This window comes from Triturus cristatus, chromosome 1_2 (assembly GCF_964204655.1).
Source record: "Triturus cristatus chromosome 1_2, aTriCri1.1, whole genome shotgun sequence".
In the NCBI taxonomy this organism is placed as follows: domain Eukaryota; kingdom Metazoa; phylum Chordata; class Amphibia; order Caudata; family Salamandridae; genus Triturus; species Triturus cristatus.
This window is the reverse complement of record NC_140580.1, coordinates 441,121,289-441,146,488: the sequence shown is the minus strand read 5'-3', so window position 1 is coordinate 441,146,488 and position 25,200 is coordinate 441,121,289. Positions and strand designations below refer to the sequence as shown.

General features: G+C 47.1%; 1 protein-coding gene across 2 annotated transcripts in view; it reads left to right on the top strand.

Annotated features, from left to right (window-relative positions):
• The window catches only part of PDE6C (phosphodiesterase 6C), a 294,405-nt gene that overhangs the window by 164,907 nt on the left and 104,298 nt on the right, over window positions 1-25,200 (top strand). For both annotated transcript variants that reach the window (XM_085614976.1, XM_085614975.1), the window contains exon 15: window positions 20,628-20,715. In XM_085614976.1, the coding sequence (XP_085471102.1) occupies window positions 20,628-20,715 (88 nt within the window). The remainder of the gene's footprint in view (window positions 1-20,627; window positions 20,716-25,200) is intronic.

Sequence of the window (25,200 nt, the reverse complement as noted above, 5' to 3'; positions counted from 1 at the left end):
TATGCAAGAAATAGGTATTAGAAGTGTCAATTATAAACATGAGAGGCATTTGTGAGCAAAGGTCTCCCAAGAAAAACAAAGCAACTGATGTAAAGCCGACTACTACAGTAAGGAAATAGAGTGGAAAACAAAGTCTTCAGCAACCCTACTTCAAAGCACTTTGTGCAGTAAAATATCTTTACTAGTTTCCTCAGTGCAAATTGAGCATAACTTTGTAGTTGGTCTATAAACATTGTCAATTGAAAAGATCTTATGAATTATTTTCAGGTCACTGAGTTTAACAATCCAGCAGTTAGCAGGGATGTAGCTATATTGAGGCAAACAACACTTGTTTCATGATCTAAATCAGAATGCAATGCTTTGTTAATAAAGGCCCATCACTTCAAAACTGACATACTAAAGTCCCACACAAAGTCCTGCATAGTGTATTGTCTTACATTTGCATTATTGGTTTCCAATGAAATGACGCAGAGTTCCAGTGTTTCGAGTACAATCCAATACACAGAGTTTGTTTAGTGGATTAACTATACATACAGCTAATCCAAGAGAAATATTTGATTACAGTGGTCAAAGGTTCAACCTAGGTAAGCACAAATGTTGGTTACAATAATTCAGTGAAATGTCTTACATTGGTTTGTAAACTAAAGAGCAGAACACGATTCTCAATATGGAGTTGTATTAGTTTATGGTGGCATGTCACCAGGTGAGCTTTTCAGTTCTGTGTTTTTAAATGGTACCTTCCATGGTAGGCGCACTTGATGATTCGGGGTAATGGCCGGTCAATTAGGTCAGATAAGTGCTCTATGGGTGTACAGGTCCTCCACAGGTGTACATAGGTGCCTATAATTGGTCTGTTCTCTGGTTGTACCTGTGCATCAACTCAGGGGGCAGACATGTTCTGTCAATGCATTGAGAATGTGTCAGTTTAAATCTGAAGGTTTTTGTTACAGATGTACAGTTTGCTTATATTCTATGCCAGTCGGTTCCCTCAGTGATTCCCATAGGTCGCTGTGCCATGCCTCTTTAAGACAACAACCCAAATATCTCTCATCAGTTGACAAGCAAACCATGTAGAGTGTTGATATGTATTTGTGTGCTTGCCCCAGTTGTAACAGTTAATTGTATTCACATCTGGCTCTTTAGGAAGTTCAGCTATGTTGAGCAAATATTACCACTAGTCTCTCATGGTTGAGGAAGCTGACATTGCCTATCGACCATGTTGGGCAGCAGTCAGCGAAACTCCCTAAATTATCCACTCTGTGCATGTATTCCGGGAGACATGGTCCCCTCTGTTTGTTGATGGTGGCATAAAGCAGGGGACATCAGGGAGCACAGTCATCAACCACAAAATCAGTTTGTAAGTTATACGCTCTAATTTACCTGTTGTTAACAATGTTATGGGAAGCTATTAGGTCTACTATTGGTAATAAAGAAATAAAGGGCCAGATGTACGACCTTCCAAATAGCGCCTCGCAAATTGTGTCGCATTTGCGACCCGCAGTTTGCGAGGCACTACTTGGCTTGCACAACAGTGTGTTTAACACTGTTTGCGATTCCCAATGGGGTCGCAAATTGCGAGGCTCATGAATATTAATGAGCCTCTCACAATTTGCAAGCCCATTGGGAATGACAGGCCCTCCCAGGGATGGTGGCCTGCTGGGCTCAGCAGACCACCATGTCTGGGATTGCTTTTAAATAAAGCAGCTTTTTTTTTTAAATTCAGCCCGTTTTCCTTGAAGGAAAACGGGCTGCATTTAAAGAAAAAAATGAAACGTTTTCGTTTCATTTTTTAAGGGCAGGCAGTGGTCCCTGGGACCACTGCCTGCCCTTAATAAATAATATTGTATGCATTTGCAAAGGGGAAGGGGTCCCCTGGGGACCCCTTCCCATTTGAGAATGCATTACCACCTACTTGAAGTAGGTGGTAATTTGCGAGTGTTTTGCAACCGCAATTGCGGTCGCAAAACATTGGTACATAGCTTTGCATTCGCTGTTAGGAAGGGAACGCCCCTTTCTAATAGCAAGTTGCAAAACAGTATTTTGCGAGTCGCAATTTATTTGCGACTCGCAAAATACTGTTTGCACATGGGCCCATGCTTTTTAGCACGTGCAAACGACCCGTTTGCGCACGCTAAAAAGTGTCGTACATCTGGCCCAAATTTCTTAACAATTATGGATGTATTATATTTTAGATCTAGTCACGTGTTAAGTCTCTATATGCCAATAAGAGCTGTGGTGAATCAGGGACCTACATCCTCCCTCATTCCAAGGCTGCCTCAGCATTGAGAAGACCGTGTGCCCTGCCTTTACCCCATAATAGTTCAACAATGTCAATACTGGGTCTAACCATTTGAAAACATGTTCTGGTACTGGCACAGACAAGTGTTGGAGATTATATACCACCCTAGGGATATGAAGCATTTTACTCAATTGTAGATGACCCGTTAATGATATAGGGGCCTTCAGCCATCCTTTTACCGGTGTTCTATTGTCCGTCAATACTTGGGTTACATTTTACTTTTATACTTCATGCACATCATGACTGATTTATATGCCCAGATATTGAAATGGAGTTGTCTGTATGTACAAAAGAGTTGAGTGGAGGGACATAATGTTGTGTTCCTGCAAGAGGATGCATAATAAGTTTTGTTAAATTCAATTTGAAACCGGAGATCAAACCTAACTATGATATAGTGTGTGTATGGCCAGCTCCCGTATAAAGAGCAACACAACTGCATACAATGATTGAGATGTGATATTTCCCCTGCTCATATTCCGCAACTCAGGTGCTTGTTCTTCACTAGGGGCCAGTTTACGAGTCTAGTGGTCCTCAGACCACCAGACTCGTGGTGATGCGCCGGTGGGAGATCCAGCCACCACCGCACTGGCAGTCCGACTGCCTGATTACCACTTGGGCAGTCGTCGGACCACACCAGGACCTCTGGCTCAGGAGTGGCAGACAGAGGCCGCAATATGATTGGCGGGACCGCCACGGTCCCGCCAAGCATATAACGAGTTTTTTCTCTTCCAGGCTGGCGGTTCCACCGCCATGAAAAGCCTGGCGGAGAGGAAACAAAGGGGGCCCTACAGGCTCCCCTTGTGCCTCAGACAAAAGTGGAGGCACACAGGGGTGGTATAACATGTGCCCCCCGTGTGCATGCACATAGGTTCCTGCACAGCATGGACTTACGAGTCCATTCCGTGCAGGAACCACGTGAGGCGTTCCCATTGGGGTGCCTTTTTAAAAGGCACCACCACCTTTGAAAAGGGCACGGCAGGGGGAACTGCCATGCCGCCCGCCTGTCGGACCACTGGAAAGTAGTGATCAGATGGGCGGCCGAGGGCAGCGACCTGCAACGGAGTGGTGGAGCGGATGATTGCAACCGCCGCGCCACCGCTCTGCTGTAAGGTTGCAATTAGGCCCTAAGTATGGTAGTGATTCCAGAACAAATGAGAAAATCAGCAACTACAGGGAATAACCCTGTCGTGCACCCCTGAAATCTGCCAGATACTGAACCAGTAGTTTTTACATTTGCAGGCTGGTTTCTATAGACACACCACTGCATGAACACGTTGCCTAAGTCATATTGTTTTAAGGTCTCGAACATAAAATGGCAGTTGACTGCGATGAACGGAATTTGGGCTCTAAATAGGCTATTGCATGCGTTCTCTGTATATTCAGTAATCAAGAATGTCCTAATATTTGTGGTGGTGCTGAAAACTCCAACAAAACTTGATTGATCAGCATGCACCAAGTCACTCACTACTTTAAATAATCAGTTTTCTAATATTTTCTATAACATTTTGTTTTATTCATTTATCATTCATACAACTCGCAAATAAGGAAATCCATATGACCCCTTGTACAAGCACTTCCACATTGTCTTTGTAAAATGAAACTGGAAAACGTTTACTCTCTGGTGTCTTACTAGTCTTAGCTTACACGTCCCCATTTTATACCTTCTACATCAATTGGCCTGTTTACATTTTCCTCTAAAATCTTTCACTAATGCTGGGGAACTCAGCTTCAGTTAGCAGGCTTGACACTTGCTCCAAGTCAAAATCTGGTTGTTGTTTATATAGTTGTGAGCAATAATTCCTAAATCTGTCATTGAGAAGCCTCACAATCATTCAGCTCCATTCATTGTTGCCCCTAGTAATGGTTTGTGCCCTAAAACCCCTTTTCCTGTTCACCAGTCATGTCAAAAGGCATTCCATGTTGCCTCCACTCTCAAGGTGAAGTTCAACATATTGTCTGTAGTGATATCTCCCTAATCTATCTCTTAGCTCTTTTTTTTGTTAGCAGTTTTTCCTCATCTTTAGGTCCTTGAGTCATCTGAGCATTTATCAAACAAATATCATTTCCTATCGAAGTGACTTTATGCATTAAATCTTTCCCCACCCCTTAGAATGCGAACATGCATTTACCTCTTATTGTCATCGTAAAGGCTTCCCATAACAATTCTGCCAAATAACTGAGCCCGTCTTAAAATGAAAATAAAACTGTATTACCAGCCTCTCTTATGTCCTCTCTGCATTCATGAGTCTTTGTTTGCAGGCACCAAGCCGTTATTGGTGCTGCACTGCCCCTGGGTTGCTACTTCAGTTGCATCGGTGCATGGTCAGACAAAATCCAATTTATTTATAACCTCATGGAACATTTCTACTAGAATGGGGTTGACTAATGCAAAATCTCCTGTAGAGTATGATCAATATATGGCGGGGAATAAAAGGAGTAGCCTCTACTCCTGTTCTGATGTTGCCATAAGTGCATAAAGTTTAACTTACCACTTCCAATAACATGCTTGAGGACTTACCTAAAGCACTATTCGAGGCCCTAGAACTGACCAAAAGTCAGTCTGTTCAATATGCAGTTAAATATCCCATCAATTAGATCCCAAAGATTTCATGTGAGGTCAGTATCTCAAACAAAAATTGCACTTTATATTTTGACTGCATAAGTATTGCAGGCCACAGCCAGTCTTTGTGTTGGTCTACCATTAATTAAATGAAACTAGCATTGGGGTCTTTAGGAATGTTATCGACTGTGGTATTGTGTGGGCATCCCACATAGAACATCCTCTGACCAATTAGCTAAATCCAGAACACCAGCAAGATACCCCATTTTCTGCCATGTTTCTTCTGACCCTTTGTAGTTGAGTGTGCTTCCTGCAACATTCCTATGTGTACCTCTCTTCTTTTTAGGTATGATAACGTTGTATGCCTTTTCACCACATCATTTATACCCTTGCATTCCTTGATAAGGCTACATAATCCACTGTTTCCTGGATTTACATGGTTTGACGTGTATTACAAATACATAAATCATTTTATCTTTCAACACCAATAAAGAATTACTCAACATCCTATTCAATACATACATCAGTCGCACCCCCTTCCCGTGTGACTTATGCCTCAATTTAACCAAATTAATTGGTACAGATAGGTAGCAACCCTCCCGTCAAACAATCTCACCTTGCACTGATGAGTCTAAATTTTCACTTCACTACAGTCTGGTTCTCCGTGGGCCTACCTACATCAAACAGACAACCAAAGAAGGCCAGGTCAGTAGTTCCTAACTCTTGTAAGAAAATCAAGGAGGATATAGTTGCTGCAAATGTCTATGTGTGAACACCATGCTGCAATGTATATATATCTTAATATTGCTTGGTATATCCTCCTATTGTGTTCCCCCTCCTTTTGTTTCAGGGCAAACTTTGTGAATAAGGAGGACTGTGACGGGGCAGGGAGGGAAAGGATAGAGAGAGGCGTGTTTCTCCTTGGTTTTGCTTTCTTTATTGAACATAAATATTAATTCTTTGTTTCGGCACAAGAAAAAAAATGAATAGCTGTGGCGTCTTCTATCTGCCTTTCCATAATGGGAGGTGCCCCCGGGAGTCTTCTTGCTTCAGAATCTCTCGGGCAGGGAAAAGAAAGGAAAAGAAAACAAGGAACCGAATGAATGACTGGTTTCTGGAGTTCCAGATTTTTAGGGAGGGAGTGACGGGAGCTTCTGCACCTTAACCCAAAATGGATCCACCAATTGTGAAGGAAGGGTTATGCAAGCGGGTAGTGTGTTATATTGTAGATCCTAGGTCACGTCTGCACCCAGCCTCCTCCTCAGTGCCCTTATGCGAGCACGTACATCTGTTAGCCAAGCTCCTCCATGATACTCTCTAGACAAGAACGGAAGAGTCGGGAGGGAGCCGTTCTGTAGAAAGAAGAAGGGCAGGGCATGGTCAGGTAGGGCGATCCCCTATTCCATATAGTCTTGTTGAACAGTGGCATCGTGACACCCCCCCCCCCCCCGTCCCCCCACCAGACTTTTTCTGCTCGGGGAAATACGGGACCCGGGACAGGAAGTCAGCGTTTCCATTTGCAGTGCCTTTGCAATGCCGTACCTCAAAGCGAAAAGGCTGAAGGGAAAGGAACCACTGTAAGACTCTGGGGTTATTACCTTTGTTGTGACTCATCCACAACAACGGAGCATAGTCGCTGTATAGAGTGAAGAAGGAACCTTCTAGATAGTACCGCAGTTTCTCCACAGCCGATTTGAGGGCGAGACATTCCTTTTCTATTGTGGGGTATTTGCTTTCTCTGGAGAATAGTTTCCTGCTTATAAACAAAATGGGGCGTTCCTCACCTTCATCAGAGAGCTGAGAAAGTACAGCGCCTAACCCTATGTCAGATCCATCAGTTTGAAGGATAAAGGGCTTGTTGAAATTGGGGGATAACAGCACAGAACGGGATGTAATGGCCTTTTTCAGCTGGAAGAATGCTTCCCTAGCCTCTGGTGAGGGATGAGAGAGATCTTTGTTCCTCACGTCCTTTTTCAGCAAGTTAGTTAGGGGAGTAGCTTGGTTTGAATACCCAGATATAAACCTGCGGTAGTATCCCAGTAACCCGAGAAAAGCCCTGACTTCTGTCTTGGTGTTGGGAAAAGGTGTTTTCATAATGGCTTTGTTTTTCTCTTCTTGTGGCTCTATGACACAATTTCCCAGGAGGAATCCCAGGAATTCCACTTTTTGAAATGTCATTCTGGATTTTTTTGCGTTAATGTGAAGACCTGCTTTTTTGAGGGCGAGAAGGACCTGTTGACAATACACAAGATGTTCTTCCCATGAGGGGCTGAATATCACAATGTCACGCAGGTGGACGGAAGTATACTGCTGGTGTCCCTTCAGGATCATATTCATGAGCCTCTGGAAGGTGGCAGGGGCCCCGTGTAACCCAAATGGGAGTACCGTAAATTCCTACAGCCCATTAGCAGTGGTGAAGCCTGTCTTTTCCTGAACCTCTTTTCGGAGGGGGACCTGCCAATAGCCTTTGGAAAGGTCAATGGTGGAAATGTATTGGGCCTCCACAAGCTTCTCTATCAGCTGATCGACTCGTGGTAGTGGATAGGCATCAAACTTGGAGACAGCGCTTACGACCCAAATGTCTATGCAGAATCGTATTGAGTCATCCGGTTTTGGGACCAAGACTATGGGTGAGGACCAGTTACTTTGGGACGGCCGTATAACACCCATTGATAGCATGCTCTCTATCTCTTTGTCAATGGCAGGCCGTCGAGCTGCAGGTATTCGGTAAGGACGTTTATAAGGGCCTTTTCAGGTTGTTTTTCCTTTTATTAGGGACAAAGGTAGTGACAGCAGTACCCAATTACCAACTTGGAACTGTCTCCACTTCTTTCCCTTGTCATAATGGGTTTTCTGTTTCACTTGGGCTTTCTCCAGGTTGGAATACTCTAAGTCCCTCAGTTTCCCTATCCTTGATTTCAGGGCGTTTGTATAATCAAGGAGGTCTTGTGTTTCTGTTGCCGCCTCTTGTTCCCAAGCCTCCCTTGTCATCTCAAGAAGGGTCCTGGGTTGGCGACCATACAGGAGTTCAAAGGAGGAGCACCCAAGACTGCTTTGCTTCTGTCCTTGAATGAAAAAGAGGGCAAGGAGTAAGAGCAGGTCCCATTCCTTTCCTTCACTGGACAACATCTTTTTAAGTGTCAATTTTAGCGTCCCATTGTACCTTTCACAAAGACTGTCAGTTTGGGGATGATATACTGAGGTCTTGATGTGACTAATGTTTAGCAATGTACACACCTGGCGCATAATACGTGACACAAATGGCGTACCCTGGTCTGTCAGGATCTCCTTGAGGGAGCCTACTCTAGAGAAGAACTCCACCAGTTTCTCAACAATGTTAATAGTGGTTGGGAACCTAAGGGGAAAAGCGTCAGGATGCCTTGTCGTATAGCCTACAATGTCTAGTGCATATTGGTTTCCTTTTCTGGACATGGGGAGGGGTCCGATTAGATCCATTTCTACCCTCTCAAACGGGGTCCCTATTAAGGGGAGAGGTTGTAAGGGGACAGCAGGGGGCTTATAGGGATTGTTATTTTGACATACCCGCATTCCTGACAATAATTTTATATGTGAGCAAAAATGCCAGGCCAGACGAAGTGTTTCAGGATATTTTCCTTCGTCTTCTCAGCTCCGCTATGGCCTGCAAGAAGATGAGAATGAGCAAAAAAAAGGACTTGGTCCTGAAAGCTTTTGGGAACAAGTAGTTGTGGAAGAACCCCCGGTTTCCCTATACGATAAAGAAGGCCGTTCTTTATTTGAAAACAAGGAAATGGTGGATTCGGACAGTTTTGTTCTGGCTTGCTCCCACGCGAATTGGAGAGTGGGATCATTTCTTTGGGCAAAGCCAAAGCTACGGACACCCAACCAGGGTTTTTGGGTTAACAAATTCGAGGAGGCTGAGCTGTTAAGTAATACTGCTTTACACAAAGCAGTAAAGTGAACCCCCACTGACACCCCGTCAGTCTCTATGATTAGTCTTTCTGGGAGATCAGTCATTACCCCTACTTTGAATATCATGGGAGCGTGGTTGGGTATTTTAAGATGGACCTCGGCCATGGAATAGGTTTTGATGTCCCCATGTACACACCAAATCGGTACGGTGGTGCCATGTACAAGTTGATCTTGTTGTACCAGGCTGGAATGGATAACCGACTGGCGGCACCCAGAGTCCAAAAGGGCTGTAACAGGTTTCTTATTTACAGTAAGACTTACATAGAAGCTTGTTCCGCATTCTTTTGAATACAGTACTGTCTTTGGGAGGTAGCTAATGTCCATAGGTTTGTCAGTTGTTTTCTTCTGTGTACAGAACCGAGCTATATGCCCTCAATTACCACATTCAAAACATTGTGGGCTACGTTAAGCTAATGTCTCCGTCTTGTGATGATAAGACTTAGGAGGAGGATCTGGTGCTGCCTTCATTATTATTTTCTTTTCGGGCTTTGTTGGGGGTCCCGGTTTATGCGGTTTCTCAGTGTCCCATGGAGAAGACCTTGGTTGGGCCCTGGAAAATGTAGTTGCAATTTCTACGGCTTTTTTAACAGTCAAATTGGTATGTTGAAGTAGCCATTTTTGTGTTGGTTAGGGCAATGCTTCCAAGTACTGGGCCATTATCTCCACTTTCGTAATGTCCTGGGGTCTTAACCATTTGTCTGCTGCTGCCTTCAATTTAAAAAACAGTGTGGATTATCCCCAGGAGACCCTCTTTCCTTACGGAACTTGACACGATAAGCTTCAGTGTCCATGCCTAAGTGGTCTAGTATGAGCGTCTTAATCACGCCATAGGGAGCATTACCATCCTCATTTGCGACCTGATAGGCAGCTTGAGCTGCGCCCGTTAACTGGGGAGCAAGGAAGAAAGGCCAGTTTGCTATGGGCTAGCCACATGCCCGTGCAGCTCTATTAAAATTCAAGAGGAATACGTCGGGGTCCTCTCCAGGTATGTATTTTTGTAGGGATATATTTGGAGACCCAGTAGGTGCATGTGGCTCTTGCAGCCTGGTGGTCAACTGTACTTGGTCCTCAGCGACCGTGTGGATACACTCCACCTGTTGGGTCATTGTATCCTTAAAGAGGTGCCTATCCGCCTGTGCCACATCATTTGTCGCTCTAGGGCCCACTCCTGCTTCTCCTGCCCTTTTATGAGTAGCTGAATGAGTTTTCCATTATTGCCGTCTAATTGATGTCTATGACCGCACTCTCCACCACTTGTGATGGGCCAGGCAAGGAAAGGATAGAGAGAGGCTTGTTTCTCCCTGGTTTAGCTTTTTTTATTTAACAGAAATATTAATTCTTTGTTTCGGCACAAGAAAAAAAAGGAATAGCCGTGGCGTCTTCTATCTGCCTTTCCGTAATGGGAGGTGTCCCCTGGAGTCTTCTTGCTTCAGATCTCTCTGGCAGGAAAAAGAAAGGAAAAGAAAACAAGGAACCAAATGAATGACCGGTTTCTGGAGCCCAGATTTTTAGGGAGGGAGTGACGGTAGCTTCTGCACCTTAACCCAAAACGGATCCACAAATTTTGATTGAAGGGTTATGCAAGCGGGAAGTGTGCTCTATTGTAGATCCTAGGTCGCGTCTGCACTCATCCTCCCCCTCAGTGCCCTTATGCGAGCCCATACCTCTGTTAGCCATGCTCTTACAGGAGTGTGGCTTGCTACTGCGTGGTTTCGCTGGGGTTCCTTCTCTTCTTGGGCTGCTTCGGACTCGTCCCGTGTAGTTCCGGCTTCGGCGTTTTTCCTGGGGCTCGTGTTCTCGTCTCCTCCTTCTCGTGAAAACTGTCGCTGGTATCGGGACTTCACCAAACATGTTCCGCTGGTCGCGTTTTCTTCCTGCCTTCTCCTCTCAAGCTCGTACTCTGATAGGCTCCTTGCGGGGTTGTTGGTTTCAATCTCGTTGTCGCCTATTGGCTCAGGAAGCACACTGTATGTGACGCACTCCTTGGGGGCAGGGTTTATGTCCCATACCTGATGCTTGCTAAAGGGGCCCAGATACTCTCTAGACACGAATGGAAGAGTCTGGAGGGAGCCATTCTGTAGGAAGAAGAAGGGAAGGGCATGGTCAGGTAGGGTGATATCCTGTTCCATATAGTCTTGTTGTACAGTGGCATCGTGACAAGGACCTTGTAAAATATCCTGCCCTGCCCAACGTTTTGAATTGCTTCCTCACACCAGTCTAAGAAGTACCTTTTCTCTCATACATTTGTAGTTTAACTTTGGCACATATGCATACAGAATACCACGATCTCTTAACTTAAGCTTGATCCTATCACATTTTTATCACTTTCTCTGCCATAGTAAGGATTGAAGAAAAGATGGACTCCATTGTGTACAACAGGTTTCTGCTGTTGTGCCAATGTCAATAGTCTAGCCCTATCACAGTAGCTCTGTAGTCTGATCATAATCACCCCCACCAGGTGCTGCACATGGTGTGGGTGTTCTGTCTCCCTGAATCTGTTTCATGGCATCCTTGCCTCTGAACAGTGTAAGTAGGAGTGTTCCTGGAATAGTTCTATAGAATGTGGCTCAGTTTTCCTCTGGGAGTCTCAACAGGAGTACAGGAGTACAGTATTACATCTCAATCTGTTCATGCCTTTGCACAGCACTATGCAGTCCCTTTAGTCACCTGGCATGGTTTCGGGTATTTATTCACCTTTGAAGAGCTTATGTAACGTTTTCGTGATGTGCTCCCTCTTGTTGTCCTTATTTTGTGGGAGCAGTGTAACAGTAATTATGAACTGATTAATTTTTTCAGTGCAATTTTTATTTCTTCCCTGATAAGTTGTTTTAATTCCAGGTTAGACGTCTTCTGGTCCACTCCCTCCACCAGCATTGCAGAAGATACCTGTGTCATTTTGGCAACAAAGGGCCTGATTTATATCTCGGTGGACAGGTAACTCCGTCACAACGGTGACGGATATCCCATCCATCGAATTATAAATCTCATTATATCCTATGGGATTGTATTTTGGGAGATAGGATATCCATCACCATTGTGACGGAGTAACGCATCCACCGAGATTGAAATCAGGCACAAAGTCTTCAATCGTGTGCTTTGATTGTGTTTCACCCATGCTGACTCCAGTAGTGGGTTGGACTTTGGGGTGCCAATCCCTTCAGTTCTGCTCAGGCCTCATCAGGGATTCTGTATTAAGATTTTACATTCCATTAGCAACTGCTCCAACAATTCCTTCATTAACCCCACTTTCCAGGAACTGAAAGATTTGGGTAGGAAGTGCTTCTCTCTTTTGTGCTGCTTCTTTGTTCACCATGTTGCAGCAATAGTCAAATTTAGGCCCAACAATGCCTCTAGTTGCTTTTTTCCAACTTCTTTTTAATACATTTTGGGGGTGCAGCTCCTATTCTCAGAGGCTATCTCATCCAATGTCCCTGGTGCTATGTACCCCTCCTTCATCCAACTCACAATCCAGTACTACACTGTCACCCCTCATGCATGGGCTCTCTAAGTTGGTGTAACGAGAATCACTGCTCTCCTATGGAGTTCAGTGTATTTTCCCTGCTCACCAGTTGCAATCCCTCTTTTTCCACAGGCCTGCTCCTCACCAGCTCGCTCCCATCTTTTCTCAGCTGCAGAGGTCGGTGCTACTAAATTCTCATCCATAGCCTTGCTCCATGCTGTCGGACACCACCTAGCATCCCTTCCTAGTTTATGCCGGAGGCAAGTAATCTACTGCAACCTTCTCAATGGTGGCTGTGGACTCTGTCCTTACAGTCCATTCCTCAAACTGAGTATGTCGCTGTGGCTCTGTGGGCAGTGCTCTAAATGGGCCGGTACTCACCGGTACTAAGTACTGGCACTTTTTATTTTTACCAAGCCGAGTACTGGCACTTCTCCACTGTCAAGGAGAGTACCGGTACTCAGATTCTGACTGATAACGTGGGCACTGACTGGTGCCCGAGGGCCAGCTGAGTGATGGTTCTTTGGCAGCATGTTGGCCGCGATGTCTGTATTATTCAGTTGTGACAACTGGTAAGCTGCCTGATGGGGCCTGAACGTCCAATTGGAGGCCTGCCGCTGGGTCGTCTTGTTAGTGTTTGCCGTGGAAGAACGCAGGTACAAAGGGTCATTTTCACCAATTGGCCTCCCAGTGGGGTCTGATTGTCTTTCTCCTCTCTCACTTTCCCCGGCAAATCCATCCCACCCCGCCTGCCTGCTGGGACATTGAGTCCATGATGGGCTAGGATGAGGTAGTGGGCTCCCTGGTGCCCAGGTGAGGTGGGAGGAGGTCAACTGGCCTTTCCTTTGGAGGCCAGTATTCTTCTTCCCCTGACATCTACCCTGCTGGCCTCAGCATATGCTCGGGACCCTGCAGTGCTCACTGTCTGCCACTGCAAGCTCTCCGGCCGTGGGGCTTTCTGCCGAGGAGAGAGGAGGGAACATGGGGGTGAGTGAAGGTGAAGAGTGAGGGGAAAGGAGCAGAGAGTTTAAAGTACGGAAATATAGAGAGGCTGAAGGGGTAAGCGTAGATATAGATATGTAAGAGATCCAGACAAGTTACAGAAAGAGGTAGAGAGGCACGGAGAGGGCAGATTAGAAATAGAAAGAGTGATGGTAAAGAGATTGATAGGATACAATAGGGGACAGAATTAGCTACAAATGGAGAGAGGTAAGTATGGGAGGGATCCAGAGGTTTGAGATGTGAAGACAGATAGTGTATGATTGTGAGGAACAGAATCAGGACGTATTTGAAAAGAAATGCGAGGAATGCTTGTTTGTGTGTGTGCACTCTTGTATATATAAGGATTGTGCCAGATGCAAGCAAGTAGGAACATTAGAATTATTATTTTAAGAAGCTGTAAATATTACAAAACAAGGTAACATGAACATTTGGCGTTTGGCCTTCATTTTGTGTAACGAGTTAACACATTTTGTTTAGATTGATACATTTCTCACATGTTTTGTTCTGTCCCGCAACCGAGGTAAGTGGCAGAGTCTCTCTCGCCCTAGAGCACATTGATTATTAGCCTGAAAGTGCTAAAAGTACTGTTGATGGCTTGGCACATTCAGGGTTTTAGCTATTAATCTGCACATGTGGATAGTTTGAGACCACTATCCAGAAAATGCAAGGGCAAAATGAATACTCCATAGAAATGTTTTTGTATCATGTCTCGCTCCGCCTTTGACCCCGCCCACTAGCCACGCCCCTAGCTCAATTTAATGAGTACCTGCACTTATTTTTTCCCATTTAAAGCACTGTCTGTGGGACAGGCAGAGGCAAGTTGGGCGTCGCTTGTCCCGCAGCGATTGTTGGGGGTGTTCGCTCTTCTAATCAGGCCGATTACATCGCTTGAGCAGGGTTATTCATTGATTTACTCTGGCAGTGTGGCAGTGCTGCAGGCATGTATGTCTGTGCAGGCAGCCATCTTAGCTCCTCCTTCCCTCTGGACTGTTGTATTTGAAAAGTACATACCATGACATTTAGCGTGTAAAACCCTGCCTCAGCAGTGTGATGGTCCTAAGCCTAGGCCCCTGGAGCAATGTGCGGGCCGCGGTGCGTGGAGCCGGTGAACAGACTTAGTCCACACACGCGCTGTGTTTGGAGACCACGCCCCCGAGCGGGCGGCTCCTTTTATTGGCAAACCCGCAGGCCACGCCTGGCCCGCGGATGGAGTGGGGCAGTCTTTCAACAACTAGACCGTCAGATGCTACATCCCTATCCAACTCGGTCAATGAAAACAAAATCACAACTCAAATAGTTCAGACAGTTCAACCACATAGATGGTTGTACTTGCGTGTCTTCCGCCTGCCGCATCTGGATGTCCTCAGCAGGCGAAGTCCTTCAACCGCTGGCTGGGGCGAGGATTCGGCCTCAGACTATACCGTTGCAGAGAGCCTCGCATTCGTGAACTGTTGGGAGGTCCGCCCTCTGGGGCTGGGCTGGACACAGGTACGGTGATGGTCTCCGTGGTCTCTGGTGTCTGTGTAGGTGCGCCACCTGTTAGTCCCTCCGTGTGCCTCCCGGGGTGTCCTGGGGGCACTTCCTTGAACCAGGACACGTTTCGGGACACCTCCTCTCCTCCTTTTTGGGCGGTTACCATGGTTCCGCAATTTGCGGTGACTGTCCAGGGCCCTGGTTCATAGTTTGTTTAAAATTTTCCTCTGGGGCGGCGGTCCTTCAGGAGGACGGTGGCCCCCGTGTGGAGTGTCCTCTGTGCGGCCCGGCGACGGAGGCTTGCTCATTGATTTCGGCGGGCTCTCCGGTCTTGCACGTCCTCGGCCTCCATTGGGGGTGGCGACCACCCCGGGCAGGTGGGAAGTAGATCTCTCCGTGGGCCATGAAGCATCAGTGCCCACGGGCTCCTCTGGGTGGTGCAGTGTGGCGAGCTCCGGTATTCCTGCAAGAATATGTGGAGTTGTTTTTCCAGGTCCGCTTGTTCTACGCCTGCAATGCGAAACATCTTGTTTAGCGTGCGCATAAAGCGTTCCACTTCGCCATTGGCTTGCGGCCACTGAGGGGTTATCTGCCGGTGATGTATTCCTCTCTGGCTTAGAAAGGTGGCAAACTCGGCTCCCTGAAATGGTGGTCCGTTGTCGCTGGGGATTTCGTGCGGGAATCCGAACATGGCAAACACTTTCTCTAGGATGGGTTCTATTTGGGCGAACGCTGTGGATGTCACTGGTTCTACTATGGGGTACTTCGAGAACGCATCCACGAGCACCAGCGTGTGTTTCCCTCCGGGGAAGCTCCCAAAGGCTATGCTTACTCTTGACCATGGAACGGTGCAAGCGTCTTCGGTGATCACAGGAGCAGGTCTTTCTAAGCTGCTGGTGAACTGGCACAACGGGCATCGCCGGACATATTCTTCCACCATATTCTCCAGCTCCAGGAACCAGACTTTCTCTCTCATTCTTGCTTTCATTTTTGTGATTCCTTGATGCCCTCCGTGGGCCAGCTGCATCGCCTTGTGTCTCAGGGCTCGCGGTATCACCAGCCTGGGTCCTCGGAGCAGGATCCCGACGCTTGTAGCGCTGAGTTCGTTTCGTATGTGCCACATCTTCGCTATGTGTTCTCGCTCTTCCGGACTCCAGGTGTTAGCTTGCCGCAGATAGTTTGCCCATGACCCTTCCTGGACTGCTTTCAGAGTCTTGTTGTATACCGCATCTGTGGTGGCCGCCTCTTTGATATCCTCCAGAGTCATGTGCAGGGGACAGGCCGCTGTGGATACTAGGTGCACGTAATGTTCGACGTCTTCCGTGTCCTCCTGTGTTTCAACCGGGACGGGGTGTCTGGATAAAAAGTCTGCGGGGTTTTTGGCTCATGGCCGGTATACCACCTCCATTTCATACGGTTGCAGCTGAACTGCCCATCTCTCGATACGCGGAGGTGGGTGAGGCGCCGTCCCTTTGAAGAGTGGCACGAGTGGTTGGTGGTCTGTGACCATCGTGAACGGTTGTCCTTTTAGGTATAGGTGGAAATGGTTGCAGGCCCATTTGATAGCCAACGCTTCTCGTTCAAGTTGAGCATATATGGTTTCTGTAGGTGTCAGGGACTTACTGGCGAAGGATAATGCTGCCCAGTGACCCGGTTCGTGCTCCTGGGCCAGCACGGCACCGAGCCCTACTGGGCTTGCGTCCACGAGTACTTCCGTTCGCTTCGTTGGGTCAAAGTATGCCAGCCTGGCTTCTCCTAGAAGGGCATCCTTTATTCCTTGGAACGCCTCCTCCTCTTTCTGCCCCCATTGCCACTTTGCGTCTGATCTTGTGAGGGCTCGTAGGGGTTCCGCTCGAGTGGCTAATCCTGGGATGAATCTCCCGCAGTATGTTGCCATACCTAGAAAGCTGCACACTTCCGTCGGTGTTGTCGGTGCGGGTGCATCCTTGATGGATTGTGATTTTCTTGGGTCTACCTGGATGCCTTCTTGGTTGAACACGTACTCTAGAGAAGGCTGGAAAAACTGGCACTTGTCCTTGTGTAGGGTCGCCCCGTGTTCTTTGAGGCGTGTCAGTGTGTTGCGAAGGTGTTTGTAGTGATCCGCGGCCTTCGCTGAGTGGATTAAAATATCGTCGCTGACGTTTAACACACCGGGTAAGCCTGACAACATTTCTCGTATTGTGTTTTGGAATACTTCCGCCGCTGAAGATATTCTGAAGTTGAGTCTTTGTATCTTCGTAGCCCCAGGTGGGTGCTGAAAGTGGTGATGTAGCGGATTTCCTTAGATAACGGGAGCTGGTGGTATCCTGCGTTTAAGCCGCTCTTTGAGAACCACTTTAACACGTTTACATCTGCGACAATATCATCCATTGTTGGCGTGATGTGGCGTTCCCTCCGTATGGCTTTGTTTGGCAACCTCATATCGATACAGAGTCGTATGGCTCCCGGCTGCTTAGGCTTTTCCGCGATGACCATTGGGGACACATTGGTCCCGACACTTTTTCAATGACGCCTTGTTTTTCCAGGGTCTCTAGCTCTTTTTCTACCAGCGGCCGCAGGTGGAATGGGACTCTCCTGTCTCGCAAGGCGACTGGGACGACTGTTTTGTCAATGTGTAGTTTGACCGGATCGCACCTGATGCGTCCAAGCCCTTGGAATAGCTCAGGGAACTGGTTGAGCAGCTCCTCTACTTGGTGGGTCCTCTGCTGTGTGGCTGCTTAGTAGGGTGTCTGCTTCCCTATCGATGACGTGGATTGTCGTCGTTACTTCCAGGTCGTCTGCCTTGACGGGAACTGTGATCTTTCCTTTCAATGGAAGAGGGGTGTCCGCTCCATAGGCGTAGATTTTGGTTTTGGATGGCTTCACTGGAGGGCAAGGCTGTGGCCGTCGATATTGTTGAAGGCCCATAACATTAACTGTGGCACCAGTGTAGATGACTGCTTTCACTTCCGTTCCCGCCACGTGGACCACACACGTTGGTTGAGGCCTGCGGCGTAGCTTGAGTTCCCGCGCAAATGAGATCAGGTATACTTCTCCGTCGTCATCGTCCGACGAGTCTTCACTCGCTTCTTGGTATCTCCTACCCTTCCTTTTCGAGTCTTCTGGCGGCATCACCTCTGTTACTGATAGTTGCCGTACTGCCTTTGTCGGGGGCTTTCGGTTTCGGAACTCGCGACCTCTGGTGCGTCTTCGGCATACGGAGGCAAAATGGTTGGGTATTCCGCAGTTGGTGCACGTTTTTCCTTGTGCGGGGCAGTCTTTTGCGGTTCATGTCCACAGTATCCACACCTTGGCTTGGTTCCTTCCGGCTTTGGACTTCTGAATGAGTCTCCTCTTGGCTTGACTCGGAGAGCGTCTGCACGTTCTGTTTTGATATTTTCGGACCGTCCCTGGGGTTTGATAAGTGCTTGATCCATCTCGTTTGCTCTGGCTGCCGACAGGTCATGTGACCTTGCTAGTACTAGCATATCTTCGAGTGCGATCTTCGGTTGGCGCAGGATGAGCCCTCTCAATGTCTTATCTCGGCACCCCTGGATCAGTTGTGCGCGTATTTCCTTTGGCTGGTCATCTTCTGTGCATGTGCTGGCGAGTTCACGAAGTCGGGCATAAAATACATCCATCGATTCTCCCTCTCTCTGCCGGGCTTGGCGCAATTTGAACCGTTCGAAATCTGGGTTCAACTATGGATCAAAATGGGCGTCGAGGGCGGCCACCGCCGCATTGTAATCGGCGGCTGCTCCTGTGTTGGGCAAGTGCTTGAATAGCTTGAAGATTTCGTCCCCTGCGTAATGCAGGAGCAGGGATCTTTTCTTCGCGTCGTCTGTCTCCCTGGTTGCGATAAAGTAGTTGTTGAGCCGTTCTATCCAAATCTTCCATCGGGGAGAGGCTGTCGCGGGGTCCTCTAGCTCACGGAATGGGGGTAGGACTCCTGATGCTGCGTGTTGGAATGGAACGTGGGCCGGTACGGCTGCTTGGCCTGGTGCGGCCCCTGGGCCAGGTGCTGCCCCTTGGTCGCTGTCTCCCATTGTGCTTATTGTTGGTTGCTACCCTGTCCTCGTGGGGCACGTGGTTTGCCCCTCCCTTGCTTGCTTATTGTATCGGTTGTGGTGACCCAGAGTGAGTAGCTAGGCCGCTTGCTATGTGCCTCTGTGCTGTTGTGGGCCTGTTGCAGTTCGGTGGCAGTGCATCTCCAAGGGGGGTGTGCTGTGTGCCTGTGTTCTTTTATTTTCCTTAGCAGCCTCCCCTGGGACTCAGCTCACTTTTGGTATACTTTTACAGGGGTTGGTTTTGGCCCTGTGCCTGTTTGCAGCTCTCTTCTGTACTAGGCTGGCTGTCCTTGTGGGGTAAACGCGTGAGGATGCACTCACCGTATTCCTTTTAGCTATTCTCGGCAACACTGCGTGGCCGGGTGCACGTGCACGCGCGCCGATTTCCGGCGCTCCGATTCTCTTTTCTTTTCGCTCTGGTGCGCGGCGGGCGCTCGGCAGCTGGTGCGCGGGTCTTTGATCTCCCGCCCTCGTCACCAGTGTGATGGCCCTAAGCCTAGGCCCCTGGAGCACTGAGCGGGCCACGTAGCGCGGAGCCGGTGAACAGACTTAGTCCACACACGCGCTGTGTTTGGAGACCACGCCCCGAGCGGGCGGCTCCTTTTATTGGCAACTCCGCAGGCCACGCCTGGCCCGTGGATGGAGTGGGGCGGTCTTTCAACAACTAGACCGTGTGATGCTACAAGCAGTACAGTAGCATTCTGAGTTGTGATTAGGACTTTGCTTGAACAAATCCCAAATACGTATAGGTAACCAGAATTTGTGTAATGTGCAGTGCATTTACATTTTAGATACATCCATATAACAGGTGCTTCAACATTCCAGATATGCAGCAAAAAGTCAGCTTTAGCCAAAACTAAGACTACTAAGGTATCGGAAATTTGGCCGCGGCATCAGGTCGAGGCTGAAGAATAGCTGGATAATTTCTGGGGCAAAATAAACGTACATTGTGCATGGCTGTAATAAGTTACTGTGGTTTGAGTTTGGATAAGGCTTTTATTTCGACCTCAGTGCCTCATGTCACTGCAGTAGGGTTATCATTACCATAAAGGGATGCATTCACATTTCATCCAGCTCTTGTGCTTTGAAGCAGCAAGTGAGCTCTCCTCCACCAAGGAAGCCCTAGAACGTTTGGATCTTCAAAAGGACTTACATGCTCTTTGGTTGCTCATTCCACTGTGCTGAGAGGCTCAGAGCAGCGTCCGTGGAGCAGAATCTCAATAAAACATGGGTGCAAATTATTACATTTTCAGCAAAGGATGAGCACCCCTTCAGCCGCCCATAACCAAGTGCCCTTGCCTCATGGTAGTCCTGTTTAAGCTGACTCATTTGATCTAAACTACCAAAACTACCTGTATTCAGAGTTTGTTCCCCTAAACAACATAGTAAAAAAAACTACACAAATGACAGTGCTTTCAGTCAGCCTACGATATCAGGAGGTATGTGAACCCCAAACTGTCATCGCCAATGGGGCACAATATAGTCTCAGAATGGAGTAGACCCAGACCTGGGCATGATCTGAAAGAGGCATGGCTCAAAAGGGTGCATGGGCAGGAGTGCTGGGATATGTGTACTGGGTGAGGCGTTGGACTGTGTGGGGGGGGGGTCCACCCGTCACACTTGTGTTTAAGGGATAACGTGGAATTATCCAACTAATGTATTCAGGTAAACGGTTACTGTGATCATTGGCATGCCATTACATCTTTGTCTCAATCAAGTACAACAGTGTGAACAAATATGTAATGATATTCTACATAGAAGCAACACAGTTTCTCAAAAATGTAAACAAGGATAATGAGTAAAGTGGGTGATAATCATTTTATTGTTTATCCTTAGGTCAGCGGCTCCACTGGCAAAGCTGCATGGCTCTTCTATTTTAGAAAGGCACCATCTGGAGTACAGCAAAACTCTACTACAAGATGAGGTCAGTAGTCATACAAAGTCCAATGCCCATAAGATGGTGTGAAGTTTAAAAATGCACTGGTTGCACTTCATTTTTCTTTGTGATGAGTTGTCACTGGCATTATTGCATTGTACCTCTTACATAAGTGTTTCAGTACTTCAGTATCACACCCTGATGATGCTGCAGCATGTACTTTACCCAAGGTTCTTAAACCCTTGTATGCTCATGACGAGCTGGGCTCGTCATGAGGCACAGTGAAGCTGTGCTCATGACGAGCTGTGCTCGTCATAACGGTCGCGCCACTCCCACGCGTAATTGATTCCCCGCCTGTGCGGGAGAATCAATTAGTGGGCGGAGTCGTGACAAGCCCAGCTCGTCATGAGCACAGCTCCACTGTGCCTCATGACGAGCTGGGCTCGTCTCGAGCACAGCGCCGCCGCCGCCGCCGCCCCCCCCCCCGCGCGCCGTGGGGGAATTACCCCCCGCGGCAAAGGGGTTAAATAGTAGTCGCCCAATGCATCATCAGACACGCGTAGTTTCTAATCCTACATTTTTAGACAATAAACTATACATTTTCAGACAAGATCATCAACAAATTTTCCATCTGCCAGAAGGTGTATAAGTAACAAATACTTATTAATGAATGTGTTCTTCTAGGGACCGATTTGCAGAACTAATCTGAGACAAAATCCTAAACTTACTACTTTTGGTATTCACAGAAGGCATTTAGTAGCAGTAAAGTTAGGATTTTGTCTTAAGTTAGGATTTTGTCTTAAGACCAAAACTTAAGACAAACTTAAGTTTAACTTAAGTTCAATTTAAGACAAAATCCTAACTTAAGACAAAATCCTAATTTAAGACAAAATCCTAACTTTACTACTACTAAATGCCTTCTGTGAATACCAAAAGTAGTAAGTTTAGGATTTTGTCTCAGATTAGTTCTGTGAATCGGCCCCCTAGTGTTTAAAGTCTTCTGCAATTCCTAATGGACGGGCAATGCCAGTAATAGCAGCTCTCACAAGAAGGCAGGCAGGATGGTTCAATGAATGAAATTTACATTAATCTGCAGGCCGTGACTGAGCCTTCCATCCTTCTGAGTTTGGCAAATTAGCTACCATTTTGTTTTTTGCAGATTTATATAGCGCGAACTCGACCTGAAGGTATTGGAGCTCTTTACATGATCACCATTTACGTTACACAAGGACACATTAATTTTTTTGGTAGGCACGGGGAGATTACGTTATTTGCCCAGAATCACAGGATGTGAAGTCGACCCGAGGCTCGAACCTTGGTTTTCCAGCTCCACAATCGGCAGTCTAGCCGTAAGACCACATCCTCTCCCCTACCATTAAGTTGGGTGATATCAACACCAGTTATTTACAACAGTTAGAAAAGGCAGAAGTGTGGTATGAAGCACAACATAAAAGGCAAATAATTATTATTGTTAGAAACAAAGCTATCATGCAGGCTGTTTCTGCATATTATTACAATTATTATTCACTTGCAATTATTGTTATAGATTTTGGACATGTGTCTTAATGTGTTTGTGTTGTATTGTGTGTCTGTGCATATTGTGTGCATGTGTGTTTAATGTGTGCGCGGACATGTGTGTATGTTTACACATGTGTATTGTAGGTGTGCCTGTGCTAGCTTGCTGTTTGTGTATTTAGATTTGCATGCATTTTTTCTTTTCTTTATTGTTTTACCACACAGAGCGACAATCGTCTCTTGTTATAAATCGGATATTCTGTATCACATTTCAACATATACAGTATGACCATTGACCGACTATACTAACAATTCCAAATTTTCTTATTGTCCCAACTGCTAAGATTTTAATTAAACAAATACCCCCCACACCCTCTTTCCCTCCAACCAGCGTCTTTAATCCAGTGTTAGGTGTGTTTACATGTTAGTCTTCGTTTCTCAGGAGTCGACTTGTGCGACCTCAGTTTGTCCTTCCTGTCCTGTGGGGACCCCTGAATTCCGCTGCTCAACCCCTGTTGGGTCTAGTTGAGATGACTAGGGTGTGGCTATCAGTTCCTGTATCATGGTCTCCAGGCCAATAATACGTCTGGGAGATTTCCTCATATGCTCCTCCTCTGCGGACGCCCATTCTTTAAGATATAATTCCCATTTCTCATTAGTCGGGCCCTGCGGGAATAGCCAATGTATGGCGATTCACCTTTTTGCTATTGCAAATCCCAGTACCAGAAAGCGTCTGGTTGTTTTACGCTTGGGGTTGCTCGGTGTCAGTCCCTGAAGGCACATTGTTATTTCTGGTGTTACCTTCCATCCCGTCACCCTATTAAGTTGCTCTAAAACCTCTGCCCAATAGTTTTGTATATGGGGACACTGCCAGACCATATGTACAAAGTTGGCTTGCGCGAACCCACATGTAGGGCAGTGGGGGGGTCTCGATGCATTCATTGAGTGCAGCTGACTGGGTGAAAGATATGTCATGTGTATTATATTGTATTGTATTAGTTTAGACCTAGCTCCTACGGGCACTTTACGAACTCCCTCATGGATTTTCTTCTAATCCTACGGCGATAAAGGATGATCAATAATCTCCTGCCACCTTTCCTCTATTTTTAGGGGTTTGCATTGTCTATATTCCGTCAGCGCCCTGTAGAGGTGCGTCACCAATTTACGCCCTCCTGCCATAGAGTTCATGGTAACCAGTGCTTGAGAATGCATGGAAGCCTCTGGAAAAGTCGGCCAGAGTTGCCCGGCTGTGGCTGCTATTTTGGCCAATTGCAGAAATTTTCCATTTTCTAAGTCGAATGCCTCTACCGCATTCTGGTATGTTATAAACCTGCCTTCCGGGCATAGGTCTGCCAACATTAGGTAGCCTCCCTCTCTCCATTTCTCATTAACTGCTCTATCTTGGCAAACTGCTGGATCTCACAGACATAGGCCTCTGGTGCGAAGGGCTTCCTCCTGATTACCGTCTTAACTATTCTCTCCCCCACGTTGGCCATTAGCCGTATCTGAGGAGGGGTTGAGTCTGGCGTGTCCCTTCCTTACATGAGCAGGGTTGCCAGCCTTTGGTCCTTTCCCAGGAGGATTCTGTATTCAGCCAAGGTATCACATGCAGTAGCTGTGAAGCCAAATAGTGACGTTCCAGGGCAGGGATTTCCAGCACCCCTCTGTCCCACTGCAGTTTCATCACCTCTAAACTCACCCTACATCGCTTCCCATTCCATAACAAGGAAATCAACAGTCGGTCCAGGTCTTTAAAGACCTTGCGTAGGATCTCGTAAAAAGACCCCTGCATGACGTAAAGGTATCTGGGAAGCACCACCATTTTTATCAATGCCACCTTGCCCATAGGGGAAAATTATAGGGAGTTGCAGAAGTTCACACTTCGGTTAACTCCCCTTATTATCCTGCCCATATTCGAATAGTAAAACTGCTTCCTGTTCCTGGCGATATGTATGCCAAGGTAAAGCACTGTTTCCAATTCCCATGGGAGTTCCAATTGTGGAAATCGGGTTGCATCACCATCTTCCGGACATCTTATTGAGTATAATTGTGACTTACATTTATTGATCCTTAGCCCAGCGGCTCGGGCAAATCTCTCTAGCACACCAAGTAATATTGCAGCCGACTGGGTCGGGGAAACTAAATATACCAAAGCATCATCTGCATATAAGGAAATTACATGCTCAGCTGGTCCTATTGTTATGCCATGTCCCTTAAGAGTCATTCTCAAGTGGCAGGCTAGCGGTTCCATTGCTATTGCGAAGAGTAGCGGGTAAAGCGGGCACCCCTGTCGAGTCCCCCTCTGGAGCTCTATACTATCAGAGACATAACCTCCTATAGGAACCCTAGCCGTTGGCTGTGTATAAAACAGTTGGACCCAGTCAATATATTGTTGACCTCCATCCAATTTTGCCAGTACCAGCCAGATGTATTCCCACCTGACCGAGTTGAACACCTGTTCTGTATCTAGGAAGGCCAGGGCACCATTCCCGGTCTCCCTTCCAGGGACTGCATTAGATGCGCCAGGCGCCAGATATTACGTAGGGTGTTCCTGCGGGGTATGAATCCCAATTGATCCTCATGGATAATCTAAGGCAGAAATAGGAGCAGTCTTGCGGCCAGGACATGGCTGATGAGTTGAAAATCCACGTTTAACTTGGATATAGGCCTGTATGAGGTAGGTAATGCAGGATCCTTCCCAGCCTTTGGGATTAAGACTATCAGCGCTTCCTGCATGGAGTTTGGTAACTTTTTATTTTTCTCCGCCTCTGTCATCGTCTCAAGAAGCCTATCTGCCAATATATCTGGGATTGGTTTGTTAAATTTGGCCGCCAGGCCGGCCGCTCCTGCGGTTTTCATTTGTTGAATAAGCGACATTACCTCTATTTTGGTTAATGGGACACCCAGTGCTTCCTGGGCTTCCTGATCTATACGAGGCAATAGTATCCCCTCTAGGAACAACTCCATTGTCGAGGCTGGTGTCTCAACTTGGGACTCAGTGTATACTTGCCTGAACTG